At 30.0% G+C, this 22377-nt stretch overlaps 2 protein-coding genes across 2 annotated transcripts; one reads left to right on the forward strand and one right to left on the reverse strand.

The window, feature by feature from the left end:
- Window positions 1-3631: 3631 nt before the first annotated feature.
- Window positions 3632-11834, forward strand: LOC107421887 (calmodulin-interacting protein 111). The gene is made up of 11 exons (XM_016031236.4): window positions 3632-4054; window positions 4950-5108; window positions 5924-6759; window positions 7156-7360; window positions 7903-8110; window positions 8557-9029; window positions 9361-9787; window positions 10076-10156; window positions 10367-10557; window positions 10646-10791; window positions 11489-11834. Exons 1-10 carry the CDS (start codon window positions 3737-3739, stop codon window positions 10787-10789), a joined length of 3042 nt encoding a protein of 1013 aa, XP_015886722.3. The 5' UTR covers window positions 3632-3736; the 3' UTR covers window positions 10790-10791; window positions 11489-11834.
- A 2456-nt stretch (window positions 11835-14290) lies between these two features.
- LOC107421873 (putative disease resistance RPP13-like protein 3) lies at window positions 14291-17274 on the reverse strand. Its single transcript, XM_025075781.3, has one exon. It carries the CDS (start codon window positions 17162-17164, stop codon window positions 14543-14545), a length of 2622 nt encoding a protein of 873 aa, XP_024931549.3. The 5' UTR covers window positions 17165-17274; the 3' UTR covers window positions 14291-14542.
- Window positions 17275-22377: the final 5103 nt, after the last annotated feature.

Raw genomic sequence — 22377 nt, forward strand, 5'->3', positions numbered from 1 at the left:
TGCCTTTTTATTTAAGGCGGCAAATAATTGAAAGTGTGCATTAGAATGAAGAGAATTTCTAGTCGCATTACTGTTTAAACTCTATACAGTTTGATTATTAATATACATTTTTATTTCTATTTAAAATTACTATTAAGGATATTTATTAATAATATTTATTTAAATAATTTGTTTATACAGTCTCATTATTCCTCTCAAATAATACGTTATATATCCATCTAACTTATACTCTATTATAAACTAGGGTTACAGATACAACAATTATTCACAAATTAGTCAAAAAATATGATAAAGTAAGATGTATTTAATTTTTAATTTTTATTTTGTGATGATTGCTTTAGTTTGGATTTTTTTTTTCTATCGCTTACCAACGACCAAATCAGAACAATACTCTTATATTTAATCCTGGTATATTAAAAGTCGTCTTTTATTTGATAATTTAAAACTGAATATTTTTTAATTGTTCAAAAGTATTCATCTGGACATTTTTAATATGTTTGGCATTTATCTATCGAACATTACATATAATATATATATATATAGATATTAAGTACTGCGCATTTTGAAATATGCTAATTTTGTTTTTAATCATTGATGGTTTACATCTAATTGAACGTAAAATATATGCACGATAAAAAAGATATAGATAATAGAAGTATTGGATTAGAATGTGTTGTTAATTACACCAATACATTTACAATAGACATGGTAATCATTTTAAAAGTGCACAAAAGTTTACAGCTGAGCATCTAAAGCTATATTCGTGTGGAATTGCATATTAAGAAATATACAATTAAACAACATGTCAATAGAACATTTGAAAATTTGGACACATTATGAAATATGCCCTTTTTGTTTTTTTTAATCATCGATGGTTTACATCTCATTAAATGTAAAATATATGTAGGATAAAAAAAAATAGATAATAGAAGCGTTGAATTAGAATGTGATGTTGATTACACCAATACATTTACAATAGACATGGTATCATTTTAAAGTTTCACAAAAGTTTAAAACCGAGCATGTAAAAGTTGTATCTATGTGTATTTGCATGTTCAGAAGTATACAACGAAACAAAATGACAACCTTTAGAAGTTTCCAACATAACATTTGAAAATTTGGACAGAAGTTTATGACCGAATGCTCCAAATAATAAATTATAATTTTGAAGATGTTCAGAAGTACACAATGGAACAAATTTAATATGTTTAGAAGCTTACAACCAAACATCTTCAATTATACAAAATTTAACGATCGAACTATCTAAAAATATACTTCACAAAAAAGTTACGAAATTGTTGAATTGAGCAAATTTAAATATTTCAAATATGTTCATAAGTCACATCAATCCCATCCCAGTCGCCAACTATCCTCCATTGTTTATAATGGTTGGTTTTTACCTATCAAATAAATAATACTTCATACCATTAAAAAAATAAAAAAAAATAAAAAAAAAGAAAATGAAAACTAACCCTAATTCAAAATGAGAAAGAAGAAAAGAAGAGTAATTTAGTAAAATTAATTTTTATGATATTGTATATAGTCAATTTAGAATCGTAAAAAAAAAAAATTTTTTTTTATAAAAGATATGTAATTTTAAGATGGTATGAATAAGAATATTTAAGATATCAATAATATTGTATTAAGTAATTTTATATTTTTTTATATATTTAAATAGTAATATATAAAGAATAGAACTGAATATAGTTATTTTGGAATTGTGAAAAAAACTCCTCTACTTAAAAAAATTGTATATCCCTATAATTAAAAAAAAAAACAACTTTAATATCTATGAATGTTACTAACCTTTTATATACAATAAACTAAACATATAAGGTTTAATTTGGACAATCTAGTTGGTAATAACAACTAAATAAGTCAAATATTAGTAAAATCGATCCCATGATGAAATTATTGAAAATACAATTTTAAATCTTAGATTTAACCATGCTTAAATGATATCTTGAAATCTCGACACCATATCAATTTGATACAGATTCAAATCTACTTTAAAAAGCTTATTAGCAGACAAGTTTGTAAAACACCTGATAAAAATAATAATAATAAAAAAATACATTATAGCACACATTTTGTGTCCAAATACGTCTTTTTCTTCTTCTTCTATTGTTTATTTATTTATAACAATTCCTTTGCCAATGTTTTGACCCTATAACTTCAAACACGTCTAAAATTTAGGATTATTGTATATTTATTGATCTTTTACAAAAGAAGTAATTTGGTAAATATGAGAAAAAAATTATAATGTGTAAGTAGAAAAACTCACTTTTTTACAATCAAAGGGCAAAGTAAAATAATAATAATAGTAAATTAAATGTATAATGTATTTTTTATTTTTATTTTTCTCCTTTAAAAGAAAAACATCAAGGTTAGTTACTTATTAATATCATGAGGTTTCAGAGTAATAGAAGTTTAAAGTTTGGAATTACTTGAATTGAATTTGAAAATTGAAATTTGTTGAAAATTAATCCAATTGGCTAATGTTGTTAATTTTACCATTAGATCATGTTAATATGCTAACATCATACTAATGTCATAATTCATATTTCAACAAAAAAAAATTTTAAATTTATTTTTTATTTTTTATTTTTTAGTTGAAAATTCTATCCATTTTTACTTTATTTCAATTAAAATTCTAAAGAAATTAAATATTTTTGGACCTAAAATTAGACAAAAAAATAAAAATAAAACTAAAAATTTTGATTTAATAAATTTTTTTTATTAGATAAAAAATTAAATAAAATAATTTTATTAGATAAAAAGTAATAATATTTTTTTCACCTTAACCATAAAAAATTTGACCCAAAAAAAATTAGACTTAAAATTAGACAAAAAAAAAATCAAATTGGATTTTTTGTTCTAGTAAAAATATTTTTATTAGATCAAAAATAAAATAAAATAATTTCAGATAAAAAATTATAATAATTTTTTATGACCAAACCATAAAAAAATTTAAACAAAAAATAAATAAAAATAAAAATAAAAATAAAAATAAAAATAAAATTATTATTATTGATTTTATTTGTTTATTTTTACTTTTGTTTAGTTTAATAATTTAGTTGTATTGTTTTTAGATCCTTATTTTTTAAGTGAGAGTGGTTTATTTTACTTTTAAATTTTTTTATAGTTGTTCATTTTTTTTTTTATAAAATTTAGTTATTTACAAATAAGTATAGGCAGATTTATTGTCCTTTTCTCTTAGATTAAAATAAAAAAATTAAAATTTATCTTTATTTTTGATCTAATTTTTATTTTTTATTTTAAACTATTTTTTTATGGTTTAACATAAAAATATTATTAATTTTTGATTCATAATATAATTCGTTTAATTTTTAGTCTATTAAAAATATTTTTATTAGACCAAAATTTTAATTTTATTTTAAATTTAAATTTTTAAAATTTTAATTTAAAAAAAAGTTGGATACAAATTTTTATAAAAAATAATAAATATAAAATAAAAATAAAAAATTAGTTTTAAATTTTTTATTAAAATAAATTATTATATCGTGACATCATATAAAGTAAAATAATTAAACTATTTTAAATAATTTAAAACTTTATATTTAATTCAAACAATTTTAAAATTCAGATTTAATTCGTATACCTAAAATTTAATTAACCAAAAAAATAAAAAATAAAAAAAACAAGCAGCAGCAAATTCCCGCGGCTTCCAGTCTCTCTGCTGCCTCTGCGCTGGGGTTTAGGGTTTAGAGAGATAATGCCTTCAAAGGCGAAGAAACACTCAAAGACTCCGACGACTCCATCATCATCATCAGCAAGGCATTCGAATTATGAATCACCTCGGACTCCATCATCGTCCTCATCAGGTGGTCTAAATGTCGAAGCTACTGAAATGGATTTTCTCTGCTCTCTGGAAGAAGCTTCTAAAAAATACCCTTCATTGATTGGGAAATCCGCTTTCGTTGGCCAACTCACCGCTGTTGATGATGCTGATCATGCTTCTAAAGGATTCAAAATTTGGCTTTCTGAGCCTTCCATGGTCGCCTCTTCCTTCACTCCTGGTTCTGTTGTCTCGGTAATTTGTCATCTTCCACAGTTAATATATGAAATTTTTGAACTAGAAATTTACCCATTTCGTTGTTTAATGTAAAGTCATAAATTTTAAGTGAACTGATGAACAAACAAGTGAAGTGGAACTTGGAATGCAATAATCTTATCAAAGAGAAAAAAAAATAAAAATAAAAATAAAGGATGCAATAAAAAATAATATGGATTATCCTCATCTCAAATCATACATATATAAATATTTGCATATTTATTCATGATAAACTGTTAAAAGTCTGTTTCAACTTTTTGGTAAATACAGTTGGTGTTAAAGTTTGCTTGTCTAGTAGCTTATAAGGTTGAAACGTATAATATAGATGCTTATTAGTAAATGGATTGTTTCAAGTATACTTATCTAGTAGCTTATTGGCAATTTCGTGTGTTTGTATTTCTGTAGGAGCTCTCTATAATTGTAGTTTATTGGTGTGTTGAATTTGTGGTGATTCTGGTTTGATTCAAATTATAACTGTGAAAATTTTATTTTGGCCAGAAATATTGTGGACAGTTAGAGGTTATTATTGCCCATGGTAATGCGGCTAATGCCTGTTTTCCCTTTTTTTTTCTTTTTCTCATTTGGGGCTATCTTTATTTGAAGCATATGCCAATCAACTACTGGTTAAAAAAAAGTAGAAGAAGAAAAGATGCATATTACAACTAATTTGCGATTATTTTGGTGTATCATGGAACATTTTGTATATATGACTGTATTTTGTTCTGCTCTTGATGTCTATTCTAATCCCTTTTTTTTAATTTTTTCTCCTGTTTTTTCATTTGATTTTTATCTCTCCTTTTTCACATCCAATTCTTGCACTCTTGTACTCCTAGTCCTTGCTAATTGATATTTAATGTACAAATCTCATTGACAGGTGTCCCTTCCTTCTTTGAATAGTAAACTTTCACATACATTCCCTCTCAGCTCATTAGCAGATGAATGTGCTAGACATTTTGGAATTGATCCAGGTGACCAGTTCGCTGATGAAGCGGGGAATTACTTTGCTCTTGCAAGAATTTTTCCTTCTAGTAAGGTTGGAAAAGGCAATCATGTTACTGTTTTACTGTGTTTCTATTATTTACAACTATATCTCACATGGCAATTACTGCAAAAGCTGCTCAAGTTTTGTACAATGAAATGTTTGTCTTGGTCACGATTGGCAATATATGTAATTCAAGAGACATCATTAATATGCAATGGAGAAAGTACTAATTTAAAATATTTATTACATGAAAGATCATGAGATTGTAATTCACCGCTTTACCTTTTGAACTGCATCATGGAAAATCAGAGGGATATTTTTTAGTGACCATTGTAAAATCTAATTATTACATTGGTTAGGTGCAATATTTCTGTTAAATCTGTAGTGGTAAGGCCATTCACGTGAACAGTCTTTGGATAATGCAGTGCAAAATTCAGTAAGTGCATGATTGGGATGAGCTGGGGTGGAAGGCTCCTCCTCTATGCCTCAGTCCCTGTAGGTGCTTATGGCTGAAAAGAAATGTTAGATTTTTATTTTTAATTTTGGAGCACTCTTTTATAGAGTTGAAGCTTAATTTTGATTCAGAAGGGTCCTCAGATGTACTTTCATTCTTTATTTCTTTGTTGAGTTTAATTTTGAGATATTTATATTTATACACTCTTTATGGGTTTCAGATATTAAAATAACAAGAATAAAGAAGGAAATATATGGATAGCTTTCTTGAGGAAATGCTTAGGTGATATTCGAAAAATAGGAGGGTTTTTTTGTTTTTGTTGTTTTTTGCCCATGGTGTATAATGGGAAAACTGTTGAGGAATTACATGTTTATATTTGTTAAGTCAGTTTCTTTATTCTTGTCTTCATCAGGTTGCAAAGAATCAAGTGACATTGTCTGCTAACCTTTCAAACACAATGGGATGTCCTACAGCTGGTAGAGTTGTGTTTGTGTACCCTGCACAAAGTCAATTGCTAGCTGGTCTTGTAAGCAAAGGTGAAAAATCAAATAGCTCTAAAGTCAATCATCTCTTGATGTCTGACTGCAATGAAATAGTTTTAGAGCTGATTCACTCTAAGAATAGATTAGGCAGGAGCAGAACTTCCATGAACATTTCCTTGGAAAAGTCTTATGAACATTCTGAAAATGAGGTGCCTGCATCCCCAAGGACACCATTGAATCAGTCAAATTTTTGTCCGTTAAATTCATCTGCAGGTGAAGATCCTGCAGTAAATTTAACCAATTCAGATGGCTCATCTATTGATTCTTTAAATATTATGGAAGTGCTGGCGGATGAAAATTCTAGAAGGCTTCTGCAGATATGTGCTACTACTTGGCTGCATTCTTGTTGTTTACTTCGTGGAAATATTGTGACGGTTCCAATGCTTTCGCACCTTTATAATTTTCATGTGATGGATGCTAAAAGGTTTTTTGTAGATGGTACTTATGATTTGACAAATGGAAGTAAGGATTGCTCTGAAGTTCTAGATCACGCAAATGAGGCTTTTTTGGTAAAACGTGAAACAAAAATGTCTATATGTTTACCATCAAAATTGGCCTCACGAAATCCAAAAAGACCGGTTGACATTGAATGTAGTGATGCTGAAGCTAATACAGGAGGTACTATTTCAAATTTGGGTGGTCTTTCAAAAGAATATTTACTTTTGAAGAAAATTATAGTTTCCTCATCAACAGACATTTTGTCAAGGTATTTCATATAACATATCATGGTATCCCCATGCTATCGGAAAAAAAAAAAAAAAAAAAAAGAAGAAGAAATCATGGTGTCCCCATATTATTAAGCTATTTTTCTTATGTGTCTAATCATGTATTCATCATATTTAATCATGTATTTTCTTTCTATACCTTCTAAGTTGTGCTTGCCTTTCTCGTTAATTTGGATGATATTATTTTAGTGTTTCTTTGTTCTTGTTTGGACAGTGTTTAAACTACAAGTAATCTTGGAAGTACAGAAAATTAACACAAGTTATTTCTTGGAAACAGATAGTTCTTGACATGATGAGAAGTTATTTTCATTCTTTAATTACTCAAATTCATGTATGCCTATAATATGACATTAAGACTATTGATAAAACTATGTCAGATTTGGTTTACGACCTACAAAGGGAGTGCTTCTTCACGGCCCACCTGGCACAGGAAAGACGTGTTTGGCTCGTCTATGTGCTCATGACGCTGGTGTTAAACTTTTCTCTGTAAACGGATCTGAGATTGTTAGTCAATATTATGGTGAAAGTGAGCAATCTTTGCATAAAGTGTTTGATTCAGCTCGCCAAGCTGCACCTGCTGTGGTGAGACTTATTCCCTTTTTAAATAGTTTGTCTTCTATTTAAGGAATTACTATCATCCTGTGTTTGCAATTAAATGCATGTAGTTACAAACTTACAATTAGTTTTTAAATTTTTTCTTAAGCTTCTGGAGTGTCACATTCACACCAGTCTGTCGATATGGTGAGCCTAGAGGTAAGCCTGAAATTTCATGTGATATGATCCACTTGACATCCTTGTATCCTAGCCAATTAGTTTGATGAATGAATGTGCTGGTTGGTCTGACTCACCATAATCTCATCCTGTTTTCTTCATACTTCTATTTATTGACCGAGTCACTGGTTCAATTGGGAAGATGTTTTAGCCTTGGCAATGTCATTACCAGAGGGAGGTTTTACCATGACGTTTAGAGCTTGACTGTACTGTTTAAGAGACGGACATGTATTTGATGTCTAAAGATGTTGTCTTATTTATTTGAACTAATTTTCAATTCTTTGACATTTATTTATTTATTTATTTATTTTTTCTGAAATTCCCGTTGGACAACTTATTGGTTTAATTTACAGGTTTTCATTGATGAGTTGGATGCCATAGCACCTGCAAGGAAAGATGGGAATGAAGAGCTATCTCAGAGAATGGTTGCTACATTGTTAGATTTGATGGATGGGATTTGTAGAACTGAAGGACTACTTGTAATTGCTGCCACCAACAGGCCTGATACCATTGAGCCTGCACTCAGACGACCTGGAAGGCTTGACAGGGAAATTGAAATAGGTAATGTGGTATGTCTTTGTAGTGATGAGTTTTTTTAAAATGGTGATCTCCAGAATTTTTCTGAACTTTTGCATTTGAGATTTCACAACATATATTGCCTTGTAAGCATGATTTTTTCCCATGAATATAGCATTGCCAACTTGCTGCTTTCCTACCTTGGAACAAATTCTTCACTTGGGAGAACCTAATAATATGTTTCTACCTTGTAAAAATATTCTTTTTCCTTGCCTTAGAACCTACCCTTCACTTGAGAGAACTTAAATAACATGTTAGTACCCTGAAAAGATATCAAGGATAAATATGGGCCTCAAACATAAATTTTTTTAACTAGGTATAAGCATATAACGAAGTCTTCTGGTGCTCACTTGTTTTACTGACGCAAAGTTGTTTGAAGCTTAACGTATTTTGCCAGATATATCATATGTTGTTTGGATACTTATATGCAGGTGTGCCATCTCCCACTCAACGATTAGATATATTGAAATCTCTTCTTGGTGGAATGGACCACACACTTTTGGAAATGCAAGTTCAACACCTTGCTAGGGTTACACATGGTTTTGTTGGTGCTGATTTAGCTGCACTTTGCAATGAGGCAGTCTTCATTTGTCTTAATCGTTATGCCGGGTCTAGACATTCCTATGTGCATGGAACACCTTTTGCGTATGAAGAATGTTCTGATGCTGTGACAGAATCTAATCACTTAAAAGTTACACGAAACATCTTGAGAGACTACCCAGATTCTGAAGCATTGCCAGTGTCACATTTGGCACAAAATCTTTCATTTTTGCATCTCCAGGAGACAATGTCATATAATATACAAGATGTTCGGAATGGCATTGAAGAAGATTACATGCTAAAAGTGACTTTTGAAGATTTTGAAAAGGCAAGGATGAGAGTGAGGCCCAGTGCCATGCGAGAGGTATGCTAAATGCTTCCTTCTTTTTAGGTGCTCTACTATGGTTCATTATGTCGTGGTAGTAAGGCTCAATATTCCTTAGTTAGCTTAATCTATACGAGTCCTCTCACCTAGTTTTGACGGAGATATAACTAGAATGGTTTTGTATTATTTTATATTGCTTCATTCAGTACACTTGGAAAAGACAGTAGTTCAAACCATTACAAAAACCAAAAAAATAGTAAAGGAATATGCTTGTTAATCCAACCCATCATAATCTCATTCTATTATTTTTACTCCATCATAATCTCATTCTATTATTTTTACTATTTTTTTTTTTCCCCCTCTCTTATAGGTAATACTTGAGGTTCCAAAGGTTAATTGGGAAGATGTTGGTGGCCAGATGGAGGTTAAAAATCAATTAATGGAAGTTGTAGAATGGCCTCAAAAACACCAGGATGCATTCAACCGAATAGGGACTCGGCCCCCAACAGGGGTCTTGTTGTTTGGTCCTCCTGGTTGCAGCAAAACCCTCATTGCTCGAGCAGTGGCTTCTAAAGCAGGACTGAATTTCCTTGCTGTTAAGGGTCCAGAACTTTTTAGTAAGTGGGTTGGTGAATCTGAGAAGGCTGTTAGATCTCTGTTTGCAAAGGCAAGAGCCAATGCTCCATCAATCATATTTTTTGATGAAATTGATGGTCTTGCTGCCATTAGAGGGAAGGAAAGTGATGGGGTTTCAGTATCCGATAGAGTCATAAGCCAACTTCTTGTTGAATTGGATGGTTAGTAAACAAATTAATAATCTTAATATTATCCTTGTTATCAAAAAATTGAATTTTTCTGTCTCTTTGAATTCAATTAGACAAAGAATTTCAATCATTTATGATGCTCACTAAGATGTGAGCATGCAAAGTTTTGATCTTCGATCTCATATGCACCCCATGAAGTCTATGTAAAGGTGTTTCCTTGGCTCAATTTAATGCAGAGACATCAACCAATCAGGGTCTAAATAAATATTTATTTTCACTATTTCACATTTTGTCTTGAAGAAATCTATGATTGAATTTCAGGTTTGCATCAAAGAGTGAATGTTACTGTTATTGCGGCAACAAATCGGCCTGACAAGATCGACCCTGCCCTCCTAAGACAAGGTACTATGCTCCATTCTTTCTTCACCTCCTCCCCTCTTTCTCACATAGCTACACCCGCAAACATAGACACTTGATTACATGCACACCCCAAAAGTAGTTCACCACCCACTGGAACACCTGTACCTGCTTGCAAATTTGGTTTTCACCATAATTGTAGTATTATTTTACAAACATTAGATAATTTTAAGAGTTGTTACAAATTTTGTAAAGGTCGCTTTGACCGGCTGCTGTATGTGGGACCTCCAAATGAGAGTGACCGGGAAGAAATATTTTGTATCCATTTGCGCAAGACTCCATGCAATCCTGATGTCAGCGTTAAGGATCTTGCTTGTCTCACAGAAGGCTATACTGGGGCTGATATATCATTAATCTGCCGGGAAGCAGCTCTTGCAGCTTTGGAGGTTTGTTGAGCTAGTAATGGGCTTTGATTTCCCCCCCCCCCTTTTTTTGGAAACTTATTCGCTAGTTCTTGCTATTTCATGCTATCAGGAGAATTTTAATGCTTCGGAAATAAGGATGCAACATTTGAAGACTGCTGTTAGTCAAGTTCAGCCATCAGAAATTCAGTCTTATCAAATGGTATCAGCAAAATTTCAGAGGCATGTTAATTGTAGTGGAAAAGAAGAGAAATAGGGGTATGGGCCTATGGACAATGCTTTTATTTGAACACTTGATTACTGCTCTTGACATGTGGTAAACACATAGGTTGCTTTCATATGTGTTTGTGGTGGCATATCAAAATCATAATCCAACTTATATAGCCCATAAAACCCACAAGTATCAGAAGTATTATGTGCAAAATATTGATATATTTGTAGAGAAGGCTATGACATGCGGATATAAGATTTCGAGTTACTAATATTATCATATGACATGCGGATATAAGATTTCTAGGTACTAATATTATCATACTTAATATTTTTAATGCACGGGCATTTTGAAAAACATAACAATAATGCTAAGGTAGGGGATGGCTAGCATGTAGTTGCTTTTTCTTCTACCATTCTTTTATTTTTTTCAGGTCAAGAGAAGAACCTGGCTTTAGAGTCAATTAATGAAAATGAGGCTAGGATACGGAGAATTACTCTTTTTGGAGTTAAAAAATTATGTTTGCATCTATTACTGAGGAAGTGGAAAAAACACTTATTATTTTTTATTGATGACAAAACGCCCTTTCTTGGGCTACATGGAAAATGTGGGTTTGGAATGTCTAGATTCTCGGGCATTGGGTTTGCATTATTGAAAATTGCCATTTCGTTTCCTGATTAGTTGCTTATTCTCTATATCATTAAGTGCACTGCCTCGGCTTATACAGCTAGTTCTTTGTACCAGGTGTCTATCTGGGTCACCCTCTTCGACTCTACATGAAATATTCTCTTCGAAGGTTTAAACGGACTTCCGGATGATGCATGGATTTTCATGGAAGCTTTTAGGGGTCTGCTAACTCCCTTAGCAGTTGTAGGCGGTGACTTTTTCCGGTGTAAGATGCATAAATTCAATATAAAAAAGATTTAATAATTAAGGTTTTAAAAAAGTAAAAAAGGTATTTTAGTACATTTAATGAATTTGGAACTGTATAAAGTTGTTTTGGTATTGCAACTAGAAATTTCCAAAATATATATTTTTTAAAAATTATAAAATTCTTTTTGAATTAATAAAAATTCATTTATTTTCATAATTCTATTGCTATTTATTTGTAAAGGCTTTAGTATATATATTTGATAATTATTATTATTATTATTGTTGCTACTGCTACTGGAATAAAGATTCTTTTTATTATTATATTAAGAAAGGGAATCTTATCAGCAGATTTTAATAAAAATTATCATTATTTGTGATTGAAAAATATTATTTATTATTAGTGATAAATGATTACTAATGGAATCTATATGTGTGTGGAATAGCAATTTAAATGGTTATAGTTAAAAAATTAATTTTAAAATAAAAATAATAAAATTAAATATTACAATTAAAATTTAACATATTGAATAATGATCGGTAGCACTGTAACAAATAGGGAGGCAAAAAAAAAAAAAAAATTGATAATTAGTTTTAATGCCTTTGTGTCCGTAACATATATTGGTCCTCTACCTCCTCTATAGAAATGTACTAATTTTCTGCCATTGTTGCCACTTGCAACGTGTTTCCTATACTCTATTGCCTCGGTAACAAATTTTTGTTTTTCAAAAATAATAATATTGTTGCCCTTTATTATTATTATTATTTTTTGAACAAAATATTATTGTCCTTGTCATTTTAGGCATTTGTTAGCAAAGCCCACCCCAGCCCAATTTCCCAGCCGGCCTAGCCCTTTACTTTTGTCCATAATTGATTTTTATTTATTTATTTATTATTATTATTTTTTTAGGAGAGTACTTTAGGCCATTAATTCTTCTTCTTAATTCTGCCCATTTTTCCGAAAAAAAAAATAATTCTTCCTAATTTCTAGAGGAAGCAAGCATGAATGGAAAATACTGGATTCCGATAAAATTGATCTCACCGATAAAATTGTGCAATGGAAATTAAATCGCAAAATTAAAGGGGAAAAACGTATTTATTTTCTACCATATTCTGACAATAAAAGACACATATCCCAAATTTTTCATGTAAAATGTTTTATTATTATTATTATTATTATTTTTTTTTTTTTTACGTTTTTCAGTGCAATAAAATAAATTTACTAAATCTTGCCCTATTTCAAACAGATGGGCAAGAATTTGGAACATTTGCTATAAATTCAAAATTTCCTGTTGTAAAGTAATTATCGTTCTCTATCTGTTTACTCGAATTTTAAAATGACTCAAATTCCTTGTTTGATATGAATTTTTATTTATGTTTTTATGACATTACAATCAAATATCCAAGCCACCAAAAAAATAAAAAAAATCATAATTTCCTTATTCCAGCATGTATGCAACAATAATATGTGTCATACATCTTGATCTATCCATGGAAAACTAATCTATAAGTTCCATCATGCAGGCACACCTGGAACGTATACTCGGGACTGCTGACATTATCTGAGGTTTACGGGTTCTGGAAGTACGTGCCTAAGCTAGAGAGGCGAGAAACGAGGTGATATTTGCAAATGTTTTACATTCTCAAGTTCAGAGTTTTATACTCAGTAATTTTTATTAATCTTGATCTTTCCCTTTAAACCATAGACACCACGTTGTTTCAATCTTAGCAGACAGGAACTTAGCAAATTAGCTTGTAATTAGGAGATCAAATTGAAGATAATTTGGGAAGTTCTTTAATTGGGTTTTTGATTCATTTTCAGCTAAATTCTATTTCTTTGGCAGTGGATGAGCAGCATTAAACTTATTAGCATGCCAAAGAAAGCATTAATCTATTTTGTTAATGTGCAATGGAAATTATTTCCAAAAGTATGTTTTTAGTTTAGTTTATGTTTTCAGTTTTTAGTTAATCAGTTTTCATGATTGGATTATCATAATCGGATCTTAAACATGGGAGCTCAAGGCCTCGTTTGCTATGGTTAGTTTTTACTTGGATGAGAAAGTCATTATATCATGAAAACTGATCATCAACCAACTAATTTATTGGAATGAATTGTCTAAGAGTTTTAGTTGATAGTAAGGACCAAGTAGATTTATGATAAATTTGCAACAACATAATATCTCTTTCTTAGTTTCATAAAGCATAATATAATCTAATTTTCTAATAACATATTCATGTTTTTCAACCTATATTTTAAAATTGTCAAAAATTTTGTAGCATCTCACAATCTCACACCAAAAAAGAAAGAAGAAATTCCTAAAAAATATATATTCGTCCTACGGAGTAAAATATATGAGTTGGGGTTGTTGGAGTTGGTTCATCATTTATTTATTTATTTCTATTTTTTTAACGCCGTTTTGGTAAAGGCAGTGGTAGTGGTGGTTTACAAAGTTGTCTCTTTCTGATGGTTTTGAGACAGTGATAGTTGCATGGATTCGATGCTAAACTTTGCAATACAGAATCAAGTCAAAGAGATTGTTCTAGAATCACTGAATTACCGTTTTCCGCCGGCAAACTTTTCGTCTAAAACAAAAATCCAATGACATAAAACATCCATAATTTCCATATTCCTGCATATATAGAATATTTTGATAGGGTATAGCAAATCAAATGTCTAATTTCTATAAGCACAGCTTGAAACAAAACAATGCAAATTAAAACATAGCGCATTACACAGTATACAATGTATAAAGTTCTTATGTTCTCGCAAATTACAACTTATAACAAAGTCAAATATATTTTACGACTTACAACAACAACTTCAAAGGAAAAAAAAAAAACAGAGGAAATTTCAACTAAGTGCACAGTTGAGTACTTGGTCTAACCAAGCTATAACACTTTTGAACAGGAAATTCTGATTCACATTGATCATATATTTTGTGGGTTAGAGTCAATTAGGAGCTTACATTCATTCTTCATTTTCAATTCCTTGATCATCTTCATAAAGCTTTCTGACATCCTTGACACCTCCACAAGTCTCAATGCAGGCAAGGACCAGAGCACTTCTGACAGATTTCTTAATTTATAGCACTCAAAAATGACCAAACGCTCAAGAGTCGGCATTGATCCGCTTTCTATTTCCCACCTTTCAATTTCCAAATCGATCATTTGGAAGACTTGGAGACTAGGAAACTCCCCTGCAACACAACAGAGAGGGTGAAGCATATTGAAACCGAAAAACTTACCTTTTAACTTGAGGAACTGGAGGTTTGGAAGTTTTCCAAGGATTCTGAAGTGGGTTGAGTTCAAGTAGGATCTCAGGAAGGTTATTTTGGTGAGTGTTGGTGGGAACAAATTTGGACGAGGCTCAGATTTTGGGATATCGAAAAGTTTCAATTTTTGTAGCTGTTTTAGATTCTCCAAGCTTTGCAATAGTTCTGCTACCTCAAATTCGTTCATAGGCTTTAAAAAATTGTACTTAACATGCAGCTTCCTCATGTTTGGAACTCTAGAAAAAGCCATGAGATATGAAGTTTTCACATCAACAAGTAGGTAAGAAAGTAATTGGAGGTTCATCAAAACGTCATCCATTGATATTGGAGTTTCAGGGAAAGAAATTCCGCCAGAAAATTTTAGATATCTCAATTGTTTCATCTTCCAAATTCCCATCGGCAAACACTCCTCTACATGACCGTTTATGTCCATAATTTCTAGGTACGGAAGATTGCATATTGAAGCTGGAATTGCTTGAATTTTTAAGAGTGTTTCACTCCATATCCTTAAGTACCTTAGAAAAATCAGCTTTCCTATGCTCTTAGGAATTGACTTTACAAACACTTTTTCAAGGTACAAAACCCGGATGAACTTCAAGTTTTTGCAAATCCATTTCCAATTCTTCTTGTCAAAGTCATTTCCTTCGCCAAAAAGAAGCAAAGAACGGGCAAGAGATGGATGACGAGGGTCTATGAAAATGTTTTTGCAAGTGTTCCCTTGGATTGAAAGTCTTCTTGCTTTGCTTATAGATGAAGGGTTAGCTTCTGAATGGATCTCAAGAAAATTCTCCCTAGCACTCTCGAATACGGAAAGGTCTCGAACTAGATCATGGACATAACATGTCTTCACACCTCCATCTGTCCTTCTACTTGCTACTTGGACCAAACTTCGATCTATAAGTTCTTCCAAGTATTCTTCTGCAACATCTTCCACATTCCTTTCATCAATTTCCTGTATAATCCCTTCAGCAACCCATAATTTGATTAGATCACTTGCCCAGATTTCAAAATCTGTTGGGAACAAACTAAGATGCAGAAAACATGATTTTAACTTTCTAGGCAAGTGGTTGTAACTTAGTGCCAAGATGTCCAAGTACCTTGTTTTCTGAGAATAATTGAAATTGATATTACCAATCAATTTAGACCATGTTTCATATGATTTTTCTTTATTTGCAAGGAGACCTCCAAGTACAACTATAGAAAGTGGCAATCCTTTACAACTCTCTACAATTTTCATTGCAAGAGTTTCCAAATGTGGTGGACAATTTTCTCCTTGAAATACTTTCTTGGAAAAGAGTTCAAAACTTGTTTTGTTGTCAAGATATGATAGAGAATAAGGAGGTGTTTGGCTGCTAGAAGACAAAGCAACTTCTTTTACACGGCTAGTGATTAATATTCTACTTCCGTTGTAAGAATTAGGAAAAAATTCACTCACCTCATCCCAAACATTGGTTGTCCATAAATCATCCATAACAACAAAATACCTCTTTTCGCGAAGAAACGAACGCAATTTCATTTTCAATTCTTCTTCTGACATTTTATACATTTCCTTCGATATTGACATCAGACACCTTAAGATACCAAACAACAAGTCTCTGCTTCTGTATTCTTGAGAAACATAAACCCATGCTTGGCATTGAAAATGATTCTTGACACGAACATCGTTGTAGATTTTCGAAGCAAGAGTTGTTTTTCCCAAGCCACCCATACCGAAAATTGAAATGACGCCAAGTCCAGAATCTCCTTCTGTTAGATGCTTTATCAATGTTGTCCTGTCTTGTATAAATCCAACAACATCATCTTCATCATCGACGTTAATTTTCCACCTTCTTCTGTGAGGTGTTCGATCTGCCTCCAAATCAACAGGACTAGATTCAGCTTGTTGAATGCCATATCTATTTTTGTTCTCGTAAATCTGAGTGATGATCTTCTTCAGGCTTCTTATCTTGTTCGCCACGTGACGAAGTGTGTTTGCATGGACATATCCATGCAACACCTTTGTAAGAGATTTTGTTCTTCTTTGCTCTATTTGGTTAGCTATATATGCATCAAGAGCAACCTCTGCTTCCTGAGAAAATTCTCTGATTTGGTCGACTAGCTCTTGGACTTCATAGTATTCAATTTGTTCAGCTTCAGAATTTTTAAGGAAAGCATCGATCATGGTGAACTCTTCTTGAAGCGACTTCACTTCATCTTCAACTCCATGAAGCAAATATGCTTCTTGAGTGAGATAGTGAGCCAAGTTATGCAATAGAAAACTTACTATGGTGTCAGCCATTTTTGGTAATATTTTTTCTCTTTCTTTGATGGGTTTTCGTAGGAGAGATTCGTAGTAAATGGAAGGAGGGGGTAATGAAGTAGAGAGGTCGATGTTATATATGGAAGAGGAACTGAAACTTCAATGGATATTTGAGATTTTTCTTCAAGAATGATACGCCGAATGGAATTTTTAACAGTGAAACTATTTTGATTCTTTAAAAGAAAAATTATTCGATTTCTATTGGAGTTGAATTTTCTACACCTTCATGCATATGACTTCCATTTTCAATATCATGCCAACTATAATATTCTAATGCTCAAAAAATAAAATTATAATATTATAGCAAAAAGATAAATGGAAAAAATAAAAATAAAAATTACTACACATTTAATTCCCCTTCTTTATCCACCCATAATACAATACCGCATAATTTAGAAACCTTAACAAAAAAAAAAAAAAAAAATAATAATTAATTAAATATGATTATGAATAAATGTTTTTTTAAAATAAAATAAGATTCTATTATTCATCTAGCAAAAATGAAGATAGGAATAAAACAAAAGAAGATTCTGTTCCAATTTATATCTAATCGTTGAGGGTCATTAAATTACTTTATTCTAAAATTTCGAGGAAAAAAAAACAATAAAAAAAACGAGGGAAATATAATTGCCCCAATTGACGTTATTAATTTAACGGCGTTGTCAGTAGTTAAAAAGTGGAAGTAGATTAAATATATATATATATATATATATATATATTTTTTTTTGGTTAATTGGATTAAGAAGTGTTTTTAGTTCATATTAGCAGCTGACTCAACAAATACGCATCAGAGATGTTCAATTCTTTATAATCAGACTGACGCATGTCTCATAAGTCACGCACGTCTCATAAGTCACATCTACAAAATGTTTTATTTTTTTTCCCCCAATAATATCCACTAAATACTCGTTTTTGCATATAATATCTACCAAATATTTTTCTTTGCTTATTATTTTATTGTTGTACGGACTCGATGATAACTAGGTCATTATCTTAAATTTTGGAAATTATTATTCACAGCTTGTTTTTACTATATATTTGTATATATTTGTCTTTTTTTGTTCTGCATTAAAACTATAAGTCAATAAAGATTTTTGTTGATAAGATATTTGATATTATTCATTTGATGAACAAACATGGATAAAACCATATAGAGATCCAGATTCCATGGTTTATCCCTCCGTCCTTACAGGAAACTTTGGAACACAAAGAAAGTCGTTTATAATTAAAGCTTGAATAAGTCATGGCCTTGTTTGATTAGTTTTTATTTTAATGAAGAAAGGTGGAATGGGTTTACCATTACTTTGAATGGTGTCTAATGTGGACTAATATTATTACACATTTTCAATTAGATCGAAATTTATAAATTAATATATATCTATAAAATTAAAAGAATATTCCTCAAAATTTATTTTCTTTACAATATCACATGTTTTGTAATTTTTAAACTTTTTTACAAATATAAATATTTGTAAGTTGGATAATTTTTTTCCGACATATTGCCGGATGTTGAGTTGGATCAAATCCTAAACTTAAAAGATATTATTTGAGCTTAATAATACTATGTATATAGTAAAAAAAAAAAAAAATTTAAAAATTACAAAACATGTGGTATTGTAACAAAAATAAATTTAGAGATATACAAAGATGCACAAAATGTTAACTTGTAATCAATTGATTTTATTTAAAATTTCGAATGAGGTTAATTAATTAAGTTAAATACAAATAGCTAGGGTGATTTTGAACCCAAAATGAAATCTGAGGAAAATTTTTAAATTTTTTTTAAAACTGCAAAAGCATATCTCAAAATTAACAAAGTACATATCATCTCCAAATTAATTGGCAAGCCTAAGGTCAAATCCAAAAATTTCGTAATCACAGCTTTCATTGTACTTAATATAATATGAAAGACTTTTTATATACAAGGAAGTAGGTTAACGTTACCATGAATGGCCATTGTTTTGTTTTGTATCTCCTTAATTTTTCGAAAAGTTCGACGGCCCTTGTTTAGCAGAAGGAGACCGACGGCAACTGATCACTTTGCATGTCTTATTTGCTAACTATGAAAATAAAACATACCGAAGAAGATGCAAATGACGGGCAAATATAGGATTTCTTGATGACAATAATACAGTAAAAATATCGTTATTTCTTAGCTACGCTGATCCACTACAGTTATATTTAGCTTCAAATTCATCGAGGGGATTGCGTAGCAGGACTCAAAAACTATTATTATTAATTTACATATCGAAACTGTATTGAATAATTTTAGTATTAACAAATCATTCATAATTGAACACTGTTATTTTGTTGGTATAGATAGCTTAGTATAACTATGATAAATGTCGGGTCAAATGTAAATAATGCACTTTCAGAGAGTTTGATCGTATAAGAATGCTAAATGAAACTTATACGCCATGAATTACGTGGGAGGAAACATTTGCATTTTTTATTTGTTAATATTGGAAGATTGTTATCTAGAAAGGTGAATTGATACGTACTTGCTTGACGATTACCAAGATTAAGGAATTAATTAACAATAACAAAGTATTTGTAGCATTAAGTCCAACCAAAGAAATGTGTAAATTATTATCTATTTTTGTTGTATTACATTTGTTCCGCACAACGATATTGACTTTTAGGTTTAAAAAAAAAAAAAAAAAATTTCTCTGATATGGACAAACCTGTCCCTGTACTTTACAGATGGGTAAGTAGACTATATTTCAACTCTCTGTTTTGATCTTTTTCATCATTACCAAAAAAAAAAAAAAAAAAAAAAAAATAAATAGAAGAAGAAAAACCTCTGTTTTGATCCTTCATTCTATGCCTCATATCCGCAATATATTATACATATTAAAAGACATTTTTTTTTTTGTTGAGAATTTGACACAATATCAGAATATATACAAATCAATATCTATATGCATAGTAATACTATATGTATCAAAGTGTAATTAAATTTATTTACTAAATGATACATATTAAAATATTATTAGTTGATATATTCATATAAATTAAATATAAAATATTAATTCTTAAATAAATAATTAAATTAAAAAAATAAATTAATTAAATGTTACCATATTATATACTATATTATTTAATAAATAAATTTTATAAATATTTTGATAAATCTAATATTTTTTAATTCAATAAATGAATGAGATTTTGACGTAGTATATATCTCCAAATATATATATATATATATATTTTGTGTTTGCACTTTTTGGTTTTTTAATTATATAGTTTGTAAAATTGACTATTATGTAAGGTATTGCAATTTTTTATTTTTATTTTTATTTTTATAAACATATTACAGGTTACATGCATCTTAAAATTTACATAAGAAAAATGTATTTTATATTCTTCAAAATTTAAGTGCTTGTCTATAAATTTGGAATTTCAAATATAGTTGTGATTACAAGATAGGAATCGTAAAATGGATTACACTATTAAAATTAATTTCCAAAAATTATATGATGGTCCAAGTATATCTCTAGTGTTTTGGCAGAATTTATTTCGTTTGCAAAGGATGTGCACAAGACTACTCCCATATAAAGAAAAGGATGACTATGGGAATAATATTATGACCTGATATTATGACCCGTATAATTCAACGGTCTATAAAAGATTCCGAAAATTGATCAACTTCTTACAAGGTCTAGAAGAGATTAATCGAGTTCTTACAAGTTTTTTTTAGACATATGCTCATTTTTTGTTCATTGAAAGGTGGATTTGATATAATATATAATGAATTTGTTACTGAACTATATCTTAATTATTCGCTCATTTGTAAGATGTGCAACAAATGGCCCCAATTACCCATAACCACGAGCAACAATTACCTTGCATATTGTCCTAATTATCCAGAAAAATACTATGCATGCTGAGGAAGAGCATTTAATAATTAACGAAAGAAACTGCTGTTTTTTGTTTCCCTATAGTATGCTGAGAGGATATAGATTATATTCGTCACTGAGCTGAATATGTCGACCGGGATTAATTGAAGATCAATATGGAATTAATATGACACAAAAATAATTAAATTATAGTTGTAGTAGGGATTATGAAAATGTATCTTATGTGTTATAGATATATATGCTTAGATGGTGTAACTTTCATTTATTATATGACAAATTAACTTTGAAGCCAAGCTGTAAATTATCTTTTATTTTACAATTTTAATTTAACCAAACCATGATATATACTAAGTTGGTGTCAGTTATCCTGACAAAATCATCTAGAAGGACAGAGACTGATTTTTCAGTTTGTCTTCAAAGCTGATTTTTCCTATAATAATTGGAGTGAAACCACCTCAATATATATGGTATAAAATAATATAAACTGGGTTTTTAGATTATATTAACTATTTTGGATTAGTGAAAGAGTCTACTCGGAATGCTTTTGAATGAATTCGAAACAATATGAATTTAATTACTACACATGCTCCATCTTAGTTTCCTTTCTACGTACCTAATATGTACCCTTCGAAGTTTAATTTATAGCCGAAACATTATTTGTCTAAGATATCGATATATGGACTGACATTTTAAAATTATTTGAAGTTCAAATTTTAATAGAACTAATTGATCTAATTAACTTCTCACACTATAATAAAAGCAGGTAATTGCTGTGGGAATAGTCTAATGATAATATATACACTTTTGAATGTGTGAGGTCCTAATTCGAGTAATCCTAATGATTGGAAAAAAAAAAAAAAACTATTTATAATTCAATAATATTAAAGTTATCAAAATATTTATTAAATTTAATTAAATATGATAGATAATATGATAATATTTAACAATAATATTTCTTGTAAACATTTTGGAGCATTAATGCTATTGAATATTTAATTAATTTGTTTTTTGTATTCATTAATTCATTAACTAATGGTTCACTTATCCGTTTTGCAATATTTTACAATAATATATTGATAAATATTATTTAATAAATGTTTTTGATAAACAATTTGGTGTCTTAGTAGCAGTACTATTGATAATGATAATTAGTACATTTGTACTACAATATTCACCAAATGATTACTGATCATCGTTACATTTGTACTGCAACATATTTTTATGTCAAATTTAATTTTGCAACTATGGCATTATAATTTAAGTTAATTGCATTTTAGTTTTCTATACATTAATAAAATTGTACATTGGGCCTTTCGGTTTAAAATGTTCCAT

The sequence above is a fragment of the Ziziphus jujuba genome, chromosome 3, assembly GCF_031755915.1.
Source record: "Ziziphus jujuba cultivar Dongzao chromosome 3, ASM3175591v1".
NCBI lineage: Eukaryota > Viridiplantae > Streptophyta > Magnoliopsida > Rosales > Rhamnaceae > Ziziphus > Ziziphus jujuba.

Bases quoted from the DNA above. Each gene is read 5' to 3' on its own strand.
- LOC107421887 (XM_016031236.4), top strand. From the start codon at position 3,737: ATGCCTTCAAAGGCGAAGAAACACTCAAAGACTCCGACGACTCCATCA. The intron at 8,111-8,556 runs GTAATGTGGTAT...ACTTATATGCAG, and splicing joins TGACAGGGAAATTGAAATAG to GTGTGCCATCTCCCACTCAA. The intron at 9,788-10,075 runs GTTAGTAAACAA...ATTGAATTTCAG, and splicing joins ACTTCTTGTTGAATTGGATG to GTTTGCATCAAAGAGTGAAT.
- LOC107421873 (XM_025075781.3), bottom strand. From the start codon at position 17,164: ATGGCTGACACCATAGTAAGTTTTCTATTGCATAACTTGGCTCACTAT.